The sequence below is a fragment of the Callithrix jacchus genome, chromosome 15 (genome assembly GCF_049354715.1).
Source record: "Callithrix jacchus isolate 240 chromosome 15, calJac240_pri, whole genome shotgun sequence".
Classification (NCBI taxonomy): Eukaryota; Metazoa; Chordata; class Mammalia; order Primates; family Cebidae; genus Callithrix; species Callithrix jacchus.
This window is the reverse complement of record NC_133516.1, coordinates 103,425,163-103,447,936: the sequence shown is the minus strand read 5'-3', so window position 1 is coordinate 103,447,936 and position 22,774 is coordinate 103,425,163. Positions and strand designations below refer to the sequence as shown.

The window sequence follows — 22,774 nt, the reverse complement described above, 5'->3', positions numbered from 1 at the left end:
TTTTTTTTTTTTTAAGAGATGAGGTGTCATTATGTTGCCCAGGGTGCTGGAACTGCTGAGTAGTTGGGATTACAGTCACAAGCCTGATATACTCCATTCTAAAAAAAACTCAGAAATTTTGTTTTTAATTATTAAAAAAGTAATAAATGTACCAGGTTAAAAAAAAAAAAAACTAGGACTATCCATAATAATTATAATAAAGAGTATAAATCTCTCTCTTCACACTTACATTCCTACCCCCAAGAATTAGGTTACTTTGATACTGAAGAAAGAAATGTTCACGAATGTGACCGGACCAAATCTTGCTGTACTTTCACAGGATGTTGTCTTGGAGCTGGAATTTGAAGGTGTAAAGGAGAAGTTCGCCATGGTGCAGGTGTGGCCTGTACGTCAGGTTCGGCCTGTCACTGAGAAGCTGCCAGCCAATCATCCTCTGCTGACTGGCCAGAGGGTCCTTGACGCCCTTTTCCCGTAAGTTTGAGATGCCTCATACTTTTCCTTCAGAGTTATTATATGTGCTTATGTTTTTATTATCTTTGTAGATAAAGGGTTTATGTGTTTAATACTGTAATACATTTTACCTAGAGTAATAATGGTGAATTAAATATATTTGTCTTTTACTAGCACTTATTATAAATTCAAACCATTGAAGACTTTTTTCATGGTTACCCACAGAAAGTATTATTTGTGAAACTTCTGAAAAAATAAAATTTTCTGAAGAAAATCTGTACCAAAACAATATAATATAACTGTGTTTCCCTTGTTTTTGTTTTTAATTGAGACAGGCTGTCACTCTGTCGCCCAGGCTGGAGTGCAGTGGCGTGATCCCAGCTCATTGCAACCTCTGCCTCCCAGGCTCAAGCAATCCTCCTATCTCACCCTCCCAAGTAGTTGGGACAGGCATGCACTACCACACCTGGCTAATTTTTTGTATTTTTTATAGAGACCGGGTTTGACTATGTTGCTTAGGCTGATCTTAAACTCCTGAGCTCAAGTGACCCACCCGCCTTGACCTCCCAAAGTGCTAGGATTACAGGCGTGAGCCACCGCAACCGGCCACCATGTTTCTTAAGTTATTCTAGACTGGGAACCAAGACAGAAGCCACAGTCAAATAACTGGGATAACATTTGGAAGAGGGAAAGAAAATACTACAGAATGTGCTTCTAAGTGCTGTAGTGTACTCACAGCTCTGAAGAAACAAGGCTTTTAAATCTCTTTTTTGGTGAAGGAAGTATCTGTACTAAAGAATCCAGCGGATTGATTTAGTCCCAAACTCCATACCTGGGATAAATTAAACTTAGAGGCAAGCAACACGGATACCCAACTTTAAGTTTCATGCTGTATCTACTCCTTGATTAAAAATTATTAAATAATTCAGATGACAGAGCAAGGGGAAAATGCACTACTTATGGCAAAGAAGTAAATACTTCCAATTATCTGTAGCTTTCAACTGATGTCTGTTTTTGGCTTAAGCCCCTCTGTAACCAATTGTATAATTTTATGATGAACTGATTTTGTGATATACAAAGTTCAAATGATTTAAGTATATATTATTACCAAGCAATTTCTTATGTCACTCAATAAATCAAAAGCATGCACAGGAATAGATTTCCCAACATAAAGTATGTATTTAATTTATTTGCTTGTATAACTTTTTAAAAATAAAGAGTTGTGGTATAACTTTTTAAAAACAATTAGTAGATTTATGTCACCATAAATTGATGATTTCTATTAAAAGTATTAGCAAAGGGCAAGGCGCAGTAGCTCAAGCCTGTAGTCCCAGCACTTTGGGAGGCCAAGGCGGGTGGATCACAAGGTCAGGAGTTTGAGACCAGTCTGGCCAATATGGTGAAACCCTGTCTCTACTAAAAATACAAAAAAAATGAGCCAGACGTGGTGGCACACACCTGTAATCCCAGCTACTAAGGAGGCTGAGGCAGGAGAATTGCTTGAACCCAGGGAGCAGAGGTTGCAGTGAGCCAAGATCACGCCACTGCACTACAGTGTGGGCGACAGAGTGAGACTCCATCTTGGGGGGGTGCGTGAGGGGAGGAAATGGCAAAAACCGCAATTATTTTTGCACTGACCTAAATAAAATCAACTGGACTCTCTCTGTTACCCAGCAGTCTTTCTTAATTTGTTGTCTGCTCTCTCCATTTTCTACGAGTGCTTAAAAACCATAAACCATCTACTATATCTCTCTTTCTCTCTCTCTGTCTCTCTCTCTCTCTCTTTTTAAGAAACGGGTTATCACTCTGGCCCAGGTTGGAATGCAATGGCTAGATCATAGTTGACTGTAACCTCAAACTCCAGGGCTCCAGTTGTCCTCCTGCCCCAGCCTTCTGAATAGCTAGACCATAGGCATGCACCACCATGCCCTTCTAATTTCTAAATTTTTTTGTTGAGATTGGGTCTTGCTCTTTTGCCCACACTGGTCTTGAACTCCTGGGTTCAGGCAGCCCTCCCACCTCAGTCTCCCAAAGCATTGGGATTACAGGCATAAGCCTCTGTGCCAAGCCTTTTTTTATCTTACTATTTTCATATATCAGTCTTCTCCAGTTTATGGAATATGTTTCATAGTGCTTTCTTTAATTTGTGTTTTTGTGTTCCTTACCTACTTTATTTATTAACATCTATTAGCAAGTCAAGTAATCCATACTTTGTTTTCTTTAGGTGTGTCCAGGGAGGAACTACTGCCATCCCCGGAGCCTTTGGCTGTGGAAAGACCGTGATATCACAGTCCCTATCCAAGTACTCTAACAGTGATGTGATCATCTATGTAGGCTGTGGGGAGAGAGGAAACGAGATGTCCGAAGTCCTCCGGGACTTCCCAGAGGTCTGTGTAAAGCCTCACATCATATCCTAGAGAAAATACCACTAACCTGTGTTCCTTGACAATTAATAAAGCTTTGTGTTGGGTCTGGAGCAATGATGTCATTCGTCAAGGATCTTTCAAGGAATTTTAAAATTATATTTGTAATTATATTTGTATATTCAAGAAAAGGAATTTTGGTTCTTTTGTTGCTGCTGCTGTTGTTGTTGAAACGGAATCTCGCTCTGTCGCCAGGCTAGAGTGCAGTGGCACAATCTCAGCTCACTGCAACCTCCACCTCCCAGGTTCAAGCAGTTCCCCTGCCTCGCCTCCTGAATAGCTGGGACTACAGGCTTGTGCCACCACACCGAGCTAATTTTTGTATTTTTAGTAGAGACAGGGTTTCACCATGTTGGCCAGGCTGGTCACGATCTCGTGACCTCGTGATCCACCCTCCTCAACTTCCTAAAGTGCTGGGATTACAGGTGTGAGCCGCTGCGCCACCCAGTTTCGCCCTTTTTGTCCAGGCTAGAGTGCAATGGTGCGATCTCAACTCACTGCAACCTCTGCCTCCTGGGTTCAAGCAATTCTCCTGCCTCAGCCTCCCAAGTAGCTGAGATTACAGGCGCACGCCACCACACGCAACTAATTTTGTATTTTTAGTAGAGACAGGGTTTCACCATGTTGTCCAGGCTGGTCTTGAACTCCTGACCTCCATTAATCCACCCACCTTGGCCTACCAAAGTGCTGGGATTATAGGCATGAGCCACCATAACCGGCCAGGAATTTTCATTCTTAAGTCAAACACTTGAAAGTTTCTTTTTGTGGTCTGGTGATTTTTACTTACTGGGAGAAAGATGAAACAAAACATTTATAGATGTGACCTTTTCGTATGATTTATGATCTAGAGTACTATAGTAATCCTTTTTTTCATAAAATATTTATTTATGAAATGGAAATAATGTCTCTCTTCTTCATAGCACCATGGAGTAGAGAAGAGAGGTTGAAGTGGTGCAGAATATTACTTTAGGAACAGTGATTGTACGAGGCATTAAATATGGGCAAAAGTTGTAAAAAAAAAAAAAAAGAGGGAGGGCTAAAATGTAAAATGTTACCTTAGAAATTGGAGGTTCACTGATATCTATTTTACCTGTAGCTCACAATGGAGGTTGATGGTAAGGTAGAGTCAATTATGAAGAGGACAGCTTTGGTAGCCAATACCTCCAATATGCCTGTTGCTGCTAGAGAAGCCTCTATTTATACTGGTGAGTATATAATTGGAATAAAAGCAGTTAACATCTGTTCTTAAGTGTAAAGCTAGCACCAAACTTTTCTAAATAACGTTTTGCTTTCATTCTGAAATATCTCTGTACATATAAGCGCATTCCTAGCTTTTAAAATATTTTACGTGGCTGGGCAGGTGGATCACTTGAGGTCAGGAGTTTGAGACCAGCCTGGTCAATATGGTGAAACCCCATCTCTACTAAAAACACAAAACATTGGCTGGGTGTGATGGCAGGCATCTGTAATCCCGGCTACTCAGGAGGCTGAGACAGGAGAATTGCTTGAACCCAGGAGGCAGAGGTTGCAGTGAGCCGAGATTGTGCCATTGCACTCCAGCCTGGGCAACAAGAGCAACATGCTGTCTCAAAACAAACAAACAAACAAAAACATATATATATATATATATATATATATATATATATATATACGTATATATATATATATACGTATATATATATATATACGTATATATATATATATATATGTATATATTTTGTTTTATATTTTAAATATATATATATATTACTTACTGTATCTTCAGAATAAGCAAATATATTTATAGAGGTGCCTCAGTCTTTTTTTTTTTTTTTGAGTCATGGTCTGGCTCTGCTGCTCAGGTGATCTGCCCGTCTTTGCCTCCCAAAGTGCTAGGATTACAGGCTAGGAGTGAGCCACCACTCCTAGCCTGATGTATCTTATACAACCTTTTTCACTACATGTTTTTTAATTGATCTAGCTTTTCAATGTACTTGTACCTGTGTAACTTGAATTATCAGCTTTGAATTAATATATTCTGACTGGGAATGTAAAAGATAAGACAGTTCATTTATTGATGACCTTCCATCTCTGGTTCCGTTTCCATCCCTGCTTTTATGTCTACGTTTTCAGGATTTATAAAACTTCACTTCTTTTTTGTAGCCATAAAGCCAATATTTGAATTAGCTTCAGGCCTACATTAAAATGGAGTTCGTGCTCACTAGCAGTCCCTTGGCTATGATTTCTCCATTTCTTGATTGACTAAAATTTGACTTTTGGAAGTTTCTTCAAGACTTATGGCAACTATGTTCTCTAAATTCTTGTTTCTTCATAAATTTGATTATTTTTTTCTGTTGCCTTTAAATTTTAATAGTAGTTTGGCTGCATATAAAATTCCTGATCAATATTTTCTTCTTTGAGAACCAGTATTAAATGCTGGGGACAGATCTGAGGCTGGCCTGCTTTTTTTCCTTTTGTAGGTGATTTTTCTCTTTTTTCCTAAAGGACTTTCTCTTTAAATTTGAAATCTCTTAACTTTATTAGGATATATCCCAATGTTGATAGTCTCTAAATTTTTCTGGAGACATATACCCTTTTAATTTATGAATATGTTTTTTATTTTGGAAAAATTTAGAAAATTACATCTGAAACTTTTTCATTATGGCTGTCTTCAAATATACCAACTAGACGTACTAGATTTTTGTTATCTGTTTTCCGTATGCATCGTTTCTTCTCTAATCCTTTTTATTTAGCCTTTTGTCTGTTCACAGGATAAATGGTATTTACTCTTTGTGTTGCTTCTAATGAAACCTTCACTTCTATTTCTTTTTATTCTGCCGGCTCGTGAAGCGTCTCTTCTTATCTTGCTCCGTATGCCTTGAGATTTTATTTTGTAGTGGGCTGCTTTAATAGGGTGTTTTTTTTTTTTTTTAATTAACTGTGGTCCCAGTCTTCATTTATTCTTTGGCAAGTTATTTGGCCATCATTATATTCTTCTCTTCTGTCTTTTTTCTTACTTTATCTTTGTTTAGATATCCTGTTCTGATATTTATTATTACCATTACTCATCTTTGTAGGAGATGGGTGGGTGGCTGTGACTGTGGTCCAGGGTAGCAGGAATTCTTCATGGTAATTTGTGAAGTTTATTACGGCATGCATCTGTGTAAGGAAGTTATTTCACTCTTCTTGCCTGATGCCAGAAATCGGCAAGTGTAAGGCCTTCCCCCCGGCCCCACCCACTTTTCAGTTAGTGAAAATAGAGTACCTGCTTGTGTTTTGTTCATCCCGCGTTCCTGCTTCTCTCTGATGCCAAACCGGGTGTGAGGAGCACCTGTGACCGGCCATGTTGCTTTTTGGGACGTTCCAGACAAAGCACTCTTTCGCCTCAGGATGTGCCTTCAAGTTTGCAGAAGCTTTATCTGAGATTCGCGGCTTCATAGAATTCTTGGCATTTTTACATACTCTTACTTGGTTTTTACCTCATTTAGGTGACTTTTTTTATTATATTGTTGTGGGACTACGTCTCCTGGTTTTTAATGATTAAATTTGTATTTCTACATTTCTTGTTCTCCTTGTTTGGTGGTAACTTTTGTGAGAAAGAGACAGTGACATATTCACCTACCATTTTAAGAAAGCTACCTTATTCTTTTAAATGGCTGCACAGTATCACTTTGTATGGATATATCATAATTTAACTGGCATCTTTTTGGTGGACTACTGGGTTCTTTATCCGTGTTTGTGATAGGCAGCACTAAGACACCCTCATACATACATTCTTACATTGTTCTTTGTATGTTTTGCACGCATGTTTCTTTGCGTGTTGTTTTTCCCTAGAAACAGGGTCTTGCTCTGTCACCCAGGCTGGAGTGCAGCGGCATGGTCATGGCTCACTGTAGCCTTGACCCCATGGTCTCAGGGGATCCTCTCATCTCAGCCTCCCAAGTAGCTGAGGCTACATACATGAGCCACCATGCCTGGCTAATTTTTTTATTTTCTGTAGGGATGGGTCTCATTTTGTTGCCCAGGATGGGCAACTCCTAGCCTCAAGAGATCATCCTGCCTTGGGTTCCCAAAGACCTGGAATTACAGGCATGAGCCACCATGTTGGCCTCTTTGCACATTTCTTAGGGTGATTTCTTAGAAGTAAAATTCCTGCCAATACAGGTGTTAATGGTGATTTTACATGGTGATTGCCCTTCCAAAGGGCCAACAGTGGACAAGAGTTTCTGCTTCTTAACATCTCCACCAATGCTAGTTTTTTCAACATGTTCTTATGATAATTATCAACCATACGGAAAAGGTGAAAGAATATTACAGTGAATACCGTGTACCTGGCACCTAGATTGACAATTGAAATTTTAACTATTCTTGCTTTATTAGATACCTGTTAAATCTGTATTTAACAATGAACTAGCATCTTTCCTGTGTGAATGAACCATTTAAAAACTGCCTTGTGTTCATTTTCCTTTTGGATGATAGTTATTTTTCATACTGATTTCTAAAAGCTCTTTTTTTTTTTGTTTTTTGTTTTTGAGACAAAGTCTCACTCATTCACCCAGGCTGGAGAGCAATGGTACGATCTCGGCTCACTGTAGCCTCTGCCTCCTGCCTGCGTTCAAGCAGTTCTCCAGCCTCAGCCTCCCGAGTAGCTGGGATTACAGGCATGCACCACCACCACACCTGTCTAATTTTTGTATTTTTAGTAAAGACAGCATTTCACCATGCTGGCCAGGCTGATCTCACTTAATCTGCTATATAGAAGTATATATGGCAGGCAATGTTATTCCATTTTTAATTGGTTGGGAAACCACACTGAGAAATCAAGTTATTTTGCTAAGGTTAATGACAGAATAGGAACTAGAACCCAAGACTTGTTTCTGTATATTAGCTGCTTAGAAGTGGTTTACTGTCTAAATTTACAGGATAGGACCTGATCTGCATAGCAGAATAATCCGGACAATTAAGATATTACTCATTTTAATAACATTTATTACTTTTGAAAAGTAACCACCCAAACTGATTGGTTAAGGGTTATTTTTGGATGCATGCATGTTTGTGTATGTGTATGTGATATATAGAGAGAAGCTACATTTGAAAATTAATGTCAGACTTAATTATTTCAACAAAGAATAGAGAAAATCATTTCCTGCTTTCTAAAAATACTAGGGTAAGCTAGGCTATGGCATCAAATAATTCCAAATGTACATTTGCTCAATATAATAGAGGTTTATTTCAAGTGGTCAGGGGACTCTTTACTCTGGAATTCTGGGCTGCAATCCAGGCTAAAATGAGCTCTATCATTTTCAACACATGGCTTCCAGGACTACTGGGAGTTATCTCCACTTACTGGGCCAGAAGGAAGAAAGAGTATGAAAGAGCCTGTGACTTGTCTAGCCATAGAACACATTATTTTGGCTTGAATTTCGTTAGCCAGAGACCAGTTACACGGCCATATCTAAGTGCACAGGATGCTAGGAAACATAGTTCAGAATGTGCCAGAAGAAAAAGCAGATTTGAGGGAGCGGCTAGCAATCTACCTTGTGTACTTACTGCTTTTAAGTTTTCTTAAGGGTGGAAAAAACAGGATTTTGTATGCTAACATTGTAACTTACAATAATATTCTTCCCAATTTAGGAATCACACTGTCAGAGTACTTCCGTGACATGGGCTATCATGTCAGTATGATGGCTGACTCTACCTCTAGATGGGCTGAGGCCCTTAGAGAAATCTCTGGTCGTTTGGCTGAAATGCCTGCAGGTAAGTCTGTTTATTGCTTATCACGTAAACAAGGCTGATACAATTTTGGGGGCTGGCTTAGAAACTCTCTTTTAAAATGTATTTTCCTTTTTCAGATAGCGGATATCCAGCCTATCTTGGTGCCCGTCTGGCCTCTTTTTATGAAAGAGCAGGCAGGGTGAAATGTCTTGGAAATCCTGAAAGAGAAGGGAGTGTCAGCATTGTAGGAGCGTAAGCACCCAAACTGTTTACTTTGCAAAAGAAAAAAAGTCACAGATGTATCAAAGAGAGAAAAAAAGTCACTTATTTTAAAGAGAGAATATTTAGCTCCCACTGGGAGCAATGGTTCTTAAGGAGGGTTGCCCTCCAGAGTCACCTCAGGAGCTCTTTGAAGATGTACATGTTTAGGCAATTTCTACATGTTCTGGTTCCATAGGTTTGACTTTAATTTATATATTTATATATTTAATTTAGATATGCATTTAATTTTTGTAATTTAGAAAATTATAGACATATTAAGGTGAGACTGCATCATAGTAAAAAGAAAATGAAGATTCATAATTACTGCATAAAGCAAAACTTTGTCCTGGAGCTTTTCCTTCTTGCTTAATCTATTTGATTAGAATAATAAAATTGATTATAATAAAATGTGTATCTCATTTCTCATACTAGAAGCTGTTCTGTAGTTTTCATTCTTGTTTACAACTTAAATACTGGCTTTTAAGATTCTTAGGTAAGATTTTCTTTCCAAAGGTCATTTCTAAAGTTATTTACAGTAAAACGTTTTTACTTTAAAATTGACTTTCAAAAAAATTTAACATTTATATTTTATTTTTTATAAGCATTTCTAATGACTGCATTTGTTTGTAATGACCATGTATATATTTTTTTAATTTAGAGTTTCTCCACCTGGTGGTGATTTTTCTGATCCAGTTACATCTGCTACTCTTGGTATTGTTCAGGTATGTCTTTCCCTAGTGTAGTCAACTTCCAAGTCTTTCCTCCTCTCCACAGCCCCTGGTATTCTAATACGATCTAATGTAATCATTATAAAGTATTTAGTTTAGTCTCTAAAGGATAGGCAATGGTAAAGTCCATTTTAGGAACAGTCTCAACTCTGAGAGCCTTTATTACTGTCTCTTTTTTTCTTAGCTGTTTATATAGGATTTATAATAAACTTAATAATATATAAATGAAAAATATATTCAGGTAGCAAAAGTCTTATTAGTATTAGAGTAACACTGTTCTTTTAGTCATAGTAAGCCTAGTTGTAGAAACAAAGAGGCTCAAAAATGTGTAATTCCCAGAAGTTATTTCTCTTCATGGTACGGCCCAAGGCTCTCTTCTGTTTAGTAATAATTCAGAGTCCAGGACTCCTTCCATCTTGTGACTCCACTGTCACCTAGTCTGGTGATCATCTGCATCTAGCTGACACAAGGGAAAACGGTGGAGGAAGCTACCCGCCTTTTTTGAACCTTGGGTTCGGAAGTGACATTCACTGCATTCATCTGTTAGCCACCACACCAAAGTGAAAGGAAGGCTGGAAAATGCAGTTTCTGTCTAGGCATTTGTTTCCCAGTGACAAAACGTGAATTTTAGTGGATAGCTAGTTAGCCGAAACAAAAAATGTACACAAATCAGTGCTATAGTTAAAAAAAAAAAAAAGTTTATATATGTGTGCTATTCATGTGGGAAAAACAGGATATTTACCTGTGTTTCTAACAGTATCAGATAAAAGGAAATGGCAGAGGCTAAATTTACAACACTCAAGCTCTTTGACACTTGCCAAAATTTTGTTTTAAATTATGGGGAAAGAAGGAACAGAGTTGGGAATGCATGGAATGTCTGTGAATTTTTGCCCTTACAGAACTCACTGTCAGATGTTATTGCATTGGCTCTGAATGATAGGGAACTGAATTTTTAGTAGAGGCAGGGTTTCACCATGTTGGCCAGGCTGGTCTCGAACTTTTGACCTCACGTGATTCACCCGCCTCAGCCTCCCAAAATGCTAGGATTACAGGCCTGAGCCACATGCCTGGCCCAGAACAGTTAGAGGTTTATTTTTTTGAGGTGGAGTCTTGCTCCCATCATGCAGGCTGGAGTGTAGTGGCGAGATATGGGCTCACTGCAACCTCCCCCTCCTGGGTTCAAGCGATTCTCCTTCCTCAGCCTCCTGAGTAGCTGGGGTTACAGGTGTGCACCATCACACTTGGCTAATTTTTGTATTTTCAGTAGAGACGGGGTTTCACCATGTTGGCCAGACTGGTCTCGAGCTCCTGACCTCAGGTGATCCGCCTGCCTTAGCCTTCCAAAACGCTAAGATTACAGGTGTGAGCCACCACGCCCAGCCAGTTAGAGGTTTTTAATCAAAGTAAAGTGTGTATTCCATCTACATAAACCTGTTCTGGTTCATCTATTTATTGTACCGTAATAATCTTCCAAAGAGTCAATTAATTTTTCTTTTTGCTATCTGATTTGACAAACTATTAAGAAAGTTCAGGTAAATTTTAAATTTGATTTGTAGGTATTACCCACCTTGAAAATGAAAGGAATACATTATTGTCATTTTCTACAAGTTTTATTCTGTTTCAATGATACTTAGTATATACTAAAAAGATGTATGATTTGACCAGCGAATTTTAGAATTGCATATTTAGGGGCCAGCATGGTGGCTCATACCTGTAATCCTAGCACTTTGGGAGGCTGAGGTGGGCAGATCACATGAGGTCAGGAGTTCGAGACCAGCCTGGCCAACATGATGAAACCCTATCTCTACTAAAAATGCAAAAATTAGCTGGGCTTAATGGCTCATGCCTGCAGTCCTAGCTTCTCGGGAGGCTGAGGAAGGAGAATCATTTGAATGTGGGAAGTGGAGGTTGTGGTGAGCTGAGATCATGCCACTGCACTCCAGCCTGGGTGACAGAGCCAGACTCTGTCTCAAACAAAAGGAAAAAAAAGAGTTGCATAGTTAGGACAAATATGCTTTAGTATTTTTTTTGTACCTTTGTTTTTTAAGAAAAATTACTGTTATTGTTGTTGTTGTTTTAATCAGGTGTTTTGGGGCTTAGATAAGAAACTAGCTCAGCGTAAGCATTTCCCCTCTGTCAATTGGCTCATCAGCTACAGCAAGTATATGCGTGCCTTGGATGAGTACTATGACAAACACTTCACAGAGTTTGTTCCTCTGAGGACCAAAGCTAAGGAAATTCTGCAGGAAGAAGAAGACCTGGCAGAAATTGTACAGCTTGTGGGAAAGGTGAGTTGTTAAACTCCATGGAAGAGAGATCGGTGGGTTACACTGCAGTGTTATAAGGATAGATAGAGCCTTGGATATTGCAGATTCTTGCCTAGCAAATTAATATTTATTAAATATTTGTAATTGACGTTTTTTATTCTTTATAGTGCTTAGCATGGTCCTTGGGTATATTGTAGGCAAGAAAGAAAGGCTTGATTTGCGTTTATCTTGAAATGGAATATACCCATCACCAACCAAATTGGAGGTGGTAGAGTTAGGATTTGTTAACATGCATTTTTGTAGCAATGTTAGGGCTAGGTACCAGAAGAATTGGCTTCTAGTTCCTCCAGTAATTAGCTATGTGACCTTAAACAAGTGACTTACTTTCCTGTGTCTGTATCTTGATACTTCAAAGAAAGAAGGTGTAATTAAATGTAGACAAATTAAATGCCAGAATGAAAAGATTTCTCAGGTAGTATGCAATGCTAGTCAGTACTCAGAGTCCTCTGTCTGGTTGTGTTCTTTTAATTATATGTTACAAAGTCACTTCCTAATTTATTCCAACAAAGGTCAATATTTGGAGATAGCTAACATTCTAGCATGTATTACTACTTATTATTTATAGAATACTCTGCCCAATATGAGAAGCAAGAAACAGAAGAACTGCAAAATCAGATAAAGACAATACAAGAAAGGAAACCTATAGGCTAATATTGTTGATGAATGTAGGTACTTAATAGAATATTAAGTATTAGTGTACAGGGTCCAGTAGGATATTAAAGACAAAATGATTCATAATGAGCAAGTAAACTTTGTCTCAGGAATGTCCGTATTAGACACAGAAAATCTGTGATGCACTAATAATATAACGGAAAAGGGATATTTCAGTCAATGTGGAAAATATTTGAAGTTTATTAAAATTTTTTTAGAAACATCTTAGCAAACAAGAAATAGAAGAGAACTTCCTTAATGTGTAAAAAGTAAAATAATAAGACCTAGGGAAACCACTTTACTTAATGGAGAAATTTCAGATGCATTTCATTTAAAAATTAGGATTAAGGCAAGAATGCCTAATCTCATGACTGTGTTCAGTTGAATACCAGAGATCATAACAATGATGTAAGAAGAGAAAAAAGAAAAGGTATAAAGAACGAGATAACAATGTCATTGTTTGTAGATAATATGCTGATATACTAGAAATTTAACAAAATTAACAGAAGCAGAAATAATAAAGAGTTCACTGGGGGGGTTCTGATTCAAGATAAACACAAATCGAGAATTTCTGTACACTAGCAATACCAACTAGAAAATAAAAGTGAAAATAAGATGCTCACAATAGCAACAAAAAGTAGAGTGTAGGAACTAGCCAGAAATACATATTTCTTCCATGAAAACCACTTTTAAACTAACAAATGAAACAGAAGATGATCTAAAAACAAAAACAGTCCATGCTCTTGGATAGAATGACTTATTAGAAGGATGCCACTTCTTGGCCAGGCACGGTGGCTCACGCCTGTAATCCCAGCACTTTGGAAGGCCGAGGCAGGCAGATCATGAGGTCAGGAGTTCAAGACCGGCCTGGCCAGCATGGTGAAACCCCGTCTCTACTAAAAATACAAAAAATTAGCCAGGCATGGTGGCATATGCCTTTAATCCCAGCTACAGGGGAGGCTGAGGCAGGAGAATTGCTTGAACCTGGGAGGTGGAGGTTGCAGTGAGCCAAGATTGCACCTCTGCATTCCAGCCTGGGTGACAGAGTAAGAGACTCCATCTCAAAAAAAAAAGATGCCACTTCTCTTTAATCTGTAAATTCAGTGTAACACCAATCTAAAATTCATTTGATTTCACAAAGATTCACAACCCTAAATAAGAGTAGTAAAAGTTGGGGCCAGGTGGTGGCTCATACCTGTAGTCCCAGCACTTTGGGAGGCTGAGGCAGGCAGATCACAAGGTCAAGAGATTGACTATCCTAGCCAATATGGTAAAACTCCATCTCTACTAAAAATACAAAAGATAAAAATAAAAAAAATCAGCTGGGCATGGTGGTGTGCACCTGTAGGCTTAGCTACTCAGGAGGCTGAGGCAGGAGGATTGCTTGAACCTGGGAGATAGAAGTTGCAGTGAACTGAGATCATGTCATTGCACTCCGGCCTGGGCAACAAGAGTGAAATTCCATCTCAAAAAAGAAAAACCAGCCGGGCTCGGTAGCTCAAGCCTGTAATCCCAGCACTTTGGGAGGCTGAGGCCAGCAGATCATAAGGTCAGGAGTTTGAAACCAGCCTGGCCAATATGGCGAAACCCTATCTCTACTAAAAATACAAAACCTAGCTGAGCGTGGTGGTGGGTACCTGTAGTCCCAACTACTTGGCAGGCTGAGGCAGGAGAATCGCTTGAACTCGGGAGGCAGAGGTTGCAGCACTCCAGCCTGGGCAACAGAGTAAAACGCTGACTCAAGAAAAAAAAAAGAATAGTAAAGTGGGAGTTTTTCCCCTGTTGGATAAGGGGAAATACAGAACCATAGTAATAAAAACAGTGTGGTATTGGTAAAATAGCAAACCAATAGACCAGTGGAACAGAACAGAGATAGACTTGTGACTGTATAAACCATTGATACTGCAAAGATGGTACCTTAAATCAAGTGAGGCAAGGATAGATTGTTCCAGTCTGTGATAGAAAACTGTTCATTATTTGCAGGAAAACAAATTTGAATTGTTTTCTAATTCCACGTACAAAGTTAGAATTCAGATAGATTCACAATTTACGTGGGAAAGGTAAGACTTTCAGATTAATAGAAAACAAATATTAAGAGAATATCTTTGTCATCTAGAGTTGGAAAAGGACTTCTTAAATAAACCCTTTAACATTAGCCTTAAAACCAACCAAACAAACAAAAAAAGAGTTTTTTGATTACATAAAATGTAAAGATTTTTGTTTAGCAAAGGCCTACCATGGATTAATGTAACAGACCAGTGACATTGGGAGAGGAAGTTTGTGACATCTCAAACTGATGGACTGGCTGGGCATTGTGACTCACACCTGTAATCCCAGCACTTTGGGAGGCTGAGGCAAGTGGATGGCTTGACTCCAGGAGTTCAAGACCAGCCTGGGCAACATGGCAAGACCTTGTCTCTACAAGGTCTTTGGGGAATATATAAAATTAGCTGGGTGTAGTGATGTGTGCCTGTAGTCACAGCTACTTGTGAAGCTGAGATGGGATGATCACTTGAGCTCAGGAGGTTGAGACTACAGTGGAAGGAGACTGTGCCACTGCACTCCATCCTGGGTGACAGAGTGAGACCCTTTCTCTATTTTTTGAAATACATAAATAACAAGATTAAAATGTTTAGAAAAATTTTTAATTTTAAAAATACTTTTTAAAAAATTTAGGAAAGAAAAAACTGATGGACTAATATCTAAAATCTACAAAGATCTCCTGTAAGTTAACAAGAAGACTGGAACTTCAACAGAAATGTGGCCAAAAGAGAGAACAAACTATAGAAAAGGAATCCCAAAGACTAACAGGCCTGTGGAGAATTGCTTGAAGAACACTGAGAACACCACATTATACTAGTTAGAATGTTAAATATTGCCAGGTGTTGTGGGGACGGAGGAACTGGTGTACTCTTAGGTGGGTGGTAGTCTGGTGCTGCCATTGTGGAGAGCAGTCTCATAGGACTTGTTTACATACCTGGGACCTAGCATATTTGTTTCTGGATATTTATCTCCAAAGAAATTCTCAAACTGGTCCTTAAGTGGATGTTTGTGGTGGTGGGGAATTAGAGGAAATCTGAACGTCCTCTACTGTGAGCAAAAGATGCAAGGTAAAATAGGGAAGGTACACGCCACAAAGGATGAAATACACTAGAGCTGGAAGCAGCAGACCATGTGATACACAGCAGCATGGATGGATCAAAACAAAGCACCAAACCAAAGACAGAAGTTAGAAAGCTTTACATAATTAAAGACACTTGCACAAAATATAATACACATTTTACATGAATTTATATAAATAAAAGGATACACACAAAACATTATTTAATATTTACCTGTGGTTGAATAGAGGACTAGAGAGAAAGGGATTTTAAAAAGGAAAATTGGAGACCTGGTCCTTACCTAAGGAGCTTAGCACACATAAATAATACAAGAATGTGGCCGGGCGCAGCGGCTCACTCCTGTAATCCCAGCACTTTGGGAGGCCGAGGCGGGTGGATCACGAGGTCAGGAGATCGAGACCATCCTGGTCAACATGGTGAAACCCCATCTCTACTAAAAATACAAAAAATTAGCTGGGCACGGTGGCGCGCACCTGTAATCCCAGCTACTCGGGAGGCTGAGGCGGGAGAATTGCCTGAACCCAGGAGGCGGAGGTTGCGGTGAGCCGAGATTGCGCCATTGCACTCCAGCCTGGGTAACAAGAGCGAAACTCCGTCTCAAAAAAAAAAAAAAAAAAAAAAAAAAATACAAGAATGAAGTTAACTCACTGGGCTTGTCCATTTTCCACTCCCAAGAAATCTTTACCCGTTAGCAATCTAGCAACACTCACACTATCTCTCAAGGCTGCTAGGGTGACTACAAGGTGGGACTTCTGAGGTAGTGATATTCAAAAGGTGAAGCTCTGTAACTTAGCGGTCCTAGTAAAGTAGCGCTCAGACGCAGGTGAATACATACTTACTGTACTTCATAGTTCTAAATGTCATGTCATGTTTCTAAAATTCAGCTGTCTATGAGCTATATAGATCTTTGTGAAACAAACCTGAGACTGAGAATTTAAATAATTAAGATAGCAAGCTATGATGTGAAGAGGTACCTCAAGAAAAGAACATCAAGCTTTTTGCCACCCATGTTTGTTTGTTGGTTTTTTGTTTTTTGTTTTTCTGTGACAAGGTCTTGCTCTGTCACCCAGGCTGTAGTGCAGTGGCACGATCTCAGCTCACTGCAATCTCCATATACCTCCCAGGCTCAAGCAATCCTCCCACCTCAGCCTCCCAAGTAGCTGGGACTATATGAGCCTGCCACCACGCCTGGTTAATTTTTGTATTTTTAGTAGAAACAGGTTTTTACTGTTGCCCAAGCTGGTCTCGTATTCCTGAGCTCAAGCAATCCTCCCACCTCAGCTTTCCAAAGTGCTGGAATTACCGGCATTAGCCACCGCACCCGGACCCATGTTCTTAACAGCACTGTTCACAATAGCCAGGAAGTGGAAGCAACCCCATGTCCTTCTATAGATGAATCCATAAACAAAATGTGGTATATACCTATAATAAGATATTGTTCAGCCTTAAAAAAGGAAGGAGCTCCTGCTGGGCACGGTGGCTTACGCCTATAATCACAGCACTTTGGGAGGCCGAGGTGGGCGGATCACAGGATCAGGAGTTCAAGACCAGACTGGCCAATATGGTGAAACCCTGTCTCTACTAAAAAATACAAAAAAAATTAGCTGGACATGGTAGCTCATGCCTGTAATCCCAGCTATTTGGGAGGCTGAGGTAGGAAAATTGCTTGAACTGGGGGAGCCGGGAGGTTGCAGTGAGTAGAGATGGCACCACTGTACTCCAGCCTGGGCCACAGAGGGAGACTCCATCTCAAAAAAAAAAAGGAAGGAGCTCCTGTCACATGCCTCAGTACAGATGAAACTTGAGGGCATTATGCTAAGGGAAATAAGCTGGTCACAAAAGGACAAATACTGTATAATTTTCTTTTTATGAGGTATCTAAAATAGTCAAATTTATAGAAACAGAAAGTAGAATAGTGGTTGCCAGGGGCTGAGGGGAGGAGAGAAAGGAGTTACTGTTTGATGGAGGTAATGTTTCAGACTTGCAAGATGGAAGAGCTCTAGAGATCTGTTTCACAGTAATGGGAATGTACATACCACTACTGCACTATATAATTTAAAATGGAAAAGATGGTAAATTTTATGTTAGATGCTTTTTCACCTCAGTCTTAAAAGAACATCAATCAGAAAGCAGTTATAAGTAAATTTATTAACAATAGGTGATTGTGTGTGGATTATATAGTTTCTACTTGTTAATTAATTGCCACCATCGATCTTACATTTCAGAGTAACTGTCTAAAAATATCTTTTTGTCTTCCAGGCTTCTTTAGCAGAAACAGATAAAATCACTCTGGAGGTAGCAAAACTTATCAAAGATGATTTCCTACAACAAAATGGATATACTCCTTATGACAGGTAAGCTATATTGATTTCCTTTTTTTATTTGAGGATTTTCTGTTGTATTTTGGTGAAGGAGTACACATTAAAAACCTTATTTTATTCTCATACAAGCTCATACACTCTGACTTAATAGATTGGTTTGTGTATTCATAGTAGACATCTAATGATCTAATATGTCCCCTATCTTGATTTGCTCATTTGTCCAATTATGACAGTATTTTCACTCATACATTCATGTATAATTAGATTTAACTGTGGCTTAGTGCAGAGCCTGGGGATTACTCCCTCCTTCAGAAGCCTTCTCCTTTCTTTCCACTGCCCATGTCCCCTTTATTCTCTTGTGGTGCTGTTGTGTTGAGACAGGGTCTCACTCTGTTACCCAGGCTAGACTTGCAGTGGCGCAGTCTCAGCTCACTGCAGCCTCAGCTTCCTGGCAGTTCTACTACCTCAGCCTCTTAAGCAGCTAGGACTGCAGGTGCCCGCCATCATGCCCAGCTAATGGTTTTTTTTTTTTTTTTTTGGTAGAGACTGAATTTTGCCATGTTCCCCAGGCTGGTCTCCAACTCCTAGGCTCAAGCAATACACCCACCTCAGCCTCCCAAAGTGCTAGGACTCACAGGCATGAGCCAACACACCTGGCTTCTTTTATTCTTTTCCTAAATAATTGCATTCTGCTCTCCTGCCTCACTTCCTAAGGGCCCTACTGCTTACTTTCTACCAGGGCCCCTGTTACAGTGCACATCTCCTACTCAGTGCTTTTCATTATTATCAATGCTGCTACCAAGGCTTGTTTAAAGTTCTCGTTTTTTTAAAACTTTGAGAATTCAGCCCTTTCATGTCAGGTTATCTTTTCTCCCTCAAATCATATTTGGCCCCATATAAGACTGAAGAAGGAACTGAGCCAATAGAAGGATTACCAGAATGTAGGGCAAGCAGTAAATATGCCAGTATATCAGTGAGCCCCAGAAGTCTGCTATACTGGGAACTTAGGAGGCTTCCAGGAACCACCTACGCAAAGATAACTCAACAAGGGAAAAATTCTTTGGAAAAGGTGTAATGGGAGTATGTGTGAAATTACGTATGCAGATGTGTTTAAACGTGTCTGAAAGTTGTAAGGATGTACGTGACGGAAGTTGAACATTTGTTCATGTGCCTGTTATTTAAAAGTATGGGCAAATGAAAATGAACACATTAAGAAAAAAAAGGCTGTGGCTCACGCCTGTAACCCCAGCTCTTAGGGAGGCAGAGGCGGGAGGATAGCTTGAGCCCAGGAGTTCTAGACCTGCCTGGGCAATATAGCAAGACCCCGTTCTCCATGAAAAGGAAGAAAACACACACACACACATAAGTGTAACTCCCCTCAAAGAAAAAAGAGGCCACTATTAACTTCAGGAATTTGCAGTTTCCTGCTCTCCTATTACTCATTAAACCTAATCCACTGTCACAAGGGAGTCTTCACAATTCAGTTATTTTACCATCTGGGTCACTTATTCAACTGCATTGTCCAGAAACCCTCAGAGAGTCATGAGATTATAGCAACACTGTTTCTTTGTTTCTCCTGCTTGATGATTCTAACAGAGAAAATTAAAGTGCACCCTGAAAATAAATAAAATGATATATATCTTCATCTATCCCATATCCTGGGACACCTCCGTCCAGAAACTCTGGTTAAGTACTTGTAGGTCTTTTCACTATTCTTTTTTAATTCCTTATGTATCATCTAATAAATATAAGCAATCTACATAATGAGCTGAAGAAACTAATGCTCTGGTAGTTTTACGTAATGTATGAACCTGTTTTGGGGTTTATTTTTGTTGATTTTCTTGACCTTCATTTATTCTAGGTTCTGCCCGTTCTACAAGACAGTAGGGATGCTGTCCAACATGATTGCCTTTTACGATATGGCGCGTCGAGCTGTCGAAACCACTGCCCAGAGTGACAATAAAATCACATGGTCCATTATTCGTGAGCACATGGGAGACATCCTCTATAAACTTTCCTCCATGAAATTCAAGGTATATTTTGTTTCTGCTATAACTTTTTAAGTTGGAAATGCTTCTTTTTAATTTTTCTAGCTATTTGAGTCCCAAACCTGGGATATAAAACTTGCAGTTATCATTTTCACACATGTTCACATTTTGTAAAACCAGTAGAGGCCTCTAAGTGACGTTCATATAGGAATTCTAATGATAGAAATTAGTCTGTCAGTCAGGCACAGTGGCTCTCATGCCTGTAATTCCAGCACTTCCAGAGGCTGAGGCAGGAGGATGACTTGAACCCAGGAGTTCAAGACCAGCCTGGGCAACACATTGAAATCCTGTCTCTACAAAAAATAGAAAAGATTAGCCAGGTATAGGGGCACACACCTGTAGTCCCAGCTACCTCGGAGGCTGAGATTGAGGCTGCAGTGTGCCTTGATCGCACCATTACACTCCAGCCTGGGCGGCAGGGTGAGACCCAGTCTCAAAAACAACAAAATTAGTCTGTCACGTCTAAAATAAATGCTGATATGTTTTCTCTTTTGTCTTAGCTGCCCGTCAAATTAGGGGTTACTTCATAGCTGAGCAACAATTACCTTACTCCAAGTGCCTGTTAACATCTAGCCCACGTTCTTCTGAAATGTTTACCTCTTTTAAATATCATGTACAGCATGACATTTTTTAACGTTTTCTTTTTTTGAGATGGAATCTTGCTCTGTCACCCAGGCTGGAGTGCAGTGGCACAGTCTTGGCTCCCTGCAACCCTTACTTCCCAGGTTCAGGTGCTTCTCCCGTCTCAGCCTCCCAAGTAGCTGGGATTATGGGCACCTGCCACCACACCCAGCTAATTTTTGTATTTTTAGTAGAGACAGGGTTTCACCGTGTTGTCCAGGCCGGTTTCAAACTCCTGACCTCAGGTGATCTCCCTGCCTTGGCCTCCCAATGTGCTGGGATTACGGGTATGAGCCACTGTGCCCAGTCATGTTTTAACTTTTAAGTGGTCTCTTGTTCTTTTGGAAGTATGCAAGATAAAAATAGATAATTAAATGAAAGTAATAGGAACTTAGTCGGAACTCAGATATATAAGATTTTTAAAAATATTTGATCAGTTGAATTGTATTTATTTCTGTAATGACATCCAGGCATATTTACTAAGCACCTACTGAGAATGATTCTCTGAGTGTATATGTAACATAAAAATTTTAAAATAATATATGTATTGTGTGTATGTGTGTGTTTGCACTGTAGATTGAAAGTAAACCTGTACAAATAGATATTAACTATATTTATAATTTAAAAATATTTATACCTTTTTGGTCTTGTCATTTCACCTTGAAATATATAAACCAAGGAAGTAATTAGAATTTTGGAATTTTGATATGGATATACAAGGTTGTTTATTTGTTTATTAAATTTCTTTCTTTCTTTCTTCTTCTTTCCCTCCCTCCCTCCCTTCCTCCCTTTTTTTGAGACAGAGTCTTGCTCTGTCATCCAGGCTGGAGTACAGTGGCACAATCCCAGCTCACTGCAACCTCTGCCTGCCAGGTTCAAGCAGTTCTCCCTGCCTCAGCGTCCTAAGTCGCTGGGATTACAGATGAATGTCACCACACCCAGCTAATTTTTGTATTTTTAGTAGAGATGGAGTTTTGCTATGTTGGCCAGGCTGGTCTCAAACTCCTGACTGACTTCAGGTGATCTGCCCACCTCACTTTCCCAAAGTGCTGGGATTACAGGCATGAGCCACTATGCCTGGCCAGATTTCTTAAGTGTTACCCGAGAATGAGCAGAGCCAACAGTACATTACGGGGTGTCCATAAGATAGATATTATGAAGGCATTATCATTTTTGTCAAATATTCAAAGACATGGAGAAATGCTTATGGCACAGAGTGAAAAAACTTCCATATGTAACTTGTTCCAAATACTGCCTCAACGAACTATACCTTCATAGGAAGAGGATGAAAAATACATACCTGCAGTAATGACGATTTCTGTTCACATGCTTATTGTGTCAAATTAACACCACAGGTATTTTTCAATGTCATCAGTCTTCTGTAGCATTATTTTTGGCTGGAGAGTAATATTTTTCTCAGACACTTAGAAAATCTTCAGTTATTGGTGTGGATGACCATGTAGTTGCGCGTGGTTGGTTTTTTGTGTTTTCTTAGTATGGAGTCCCAGAAGAGGAATGATTGGCTTAGAGAACTGGAACGTTTTAAAGTCTCTCTTTTTGTTTTTTGTTTTGAGGCAGAATCTTGCTCTGTCACCAGGCTGGAGTGCAGTGGCGTGATCTCAGCTCACTGCCACCTCCGCCATCTCCCAAATTCAAGTGATTCTCCTGCCTCAGCCTTCCGAGTAGCTGGGATTACAGACAGGTGCCACCACGCCCAGCTAATTTTTGTATTTTTAATAGAGATGGGGTTTTTCCATGTTGGCCAGGATGGTCTCAATCTCCTGACCTCATGATCTGTCCTCCCAAAGTGCTGGGATTGTAGGCGTGAGCCACTGCACCCAGCTAAAGTCTCTTTTATACATCTTACTCAGTAAGTTGTTTCCATAAGAATTTTAGGCTGGTCCAATGGTAGTGGGTTATCAGAATTTATTAACATTAGTGTCACTAAAGTTGGTATACAACCTCCCACTGCTAAATTAGACTAACTTTTAAAATAAAAATAAAAAAATAAAGAATTTTAAATAATGGTGCATTTTAACATTATTTCCTAAGTTTTACTTTTCCATCTTAGTGTGATAGTACCAGATTTTAGCAAATTCTGTTTTGATTAAATTAATTCCTGATTATC

The 22,774-nt window shown here is 39.4% G+C and overlaps 1 protein-coding gene across 3 annotated transcripts in view; it reads left to right on the top strand.

The window, feature by feature from the left end:
- The window catches only part of ATP6V1A (ATPase H+ transporting V1 subunit A), a 61,392-nt gene that overhangs the window by 35,361 nt on the left and 3,257 nt on the right, over nucleotides 1-22,774 (top strand). For all 3 annotated transcript variants that reach the window (XM_008982466.5, XM_008982464.5, XM_008982465.5), the window contains exons 6-14: nucleotides 320-471; nucleotides 2,675-2,837; nucleotides 3,970-4,078; nucleotides 8,487-8,609; nucleotides 8,705-8,819; nucleotides 9,487-9,550; nucleotides 11,641-11,844; nucleotides 17,916-18,010; nucleotides 19,839-20,010. In XM_008982466.5, the coding sequence (XP_008980714.2) occupies nucleotides 320-471; nucleotides 2,675-2,837; nucleotides 3,970-4,078; nucleotides 8,487-8,609; nucleotides 8,705-8,819; nucleotides 9,487-9,550; nucleotides 11,641-11,844; nucleotides 17,916-18,010; nucleotides 19,839-20,010 (1,197 nt within the window). The remainder of the gene's footprint in view (nucleotides 1-319; nucleotides 472-2,674; nucleotides 2,838-3,969; nucleotides 4,079-8,486; nucleotides 8,610-8,704; nucleotides 8,820-9,486; nucleotides 9,551-11,640; nucleotides 11,845-17,915; nucleotides 18,011-19,838; nucleotides 20,011-22,774) is intronic.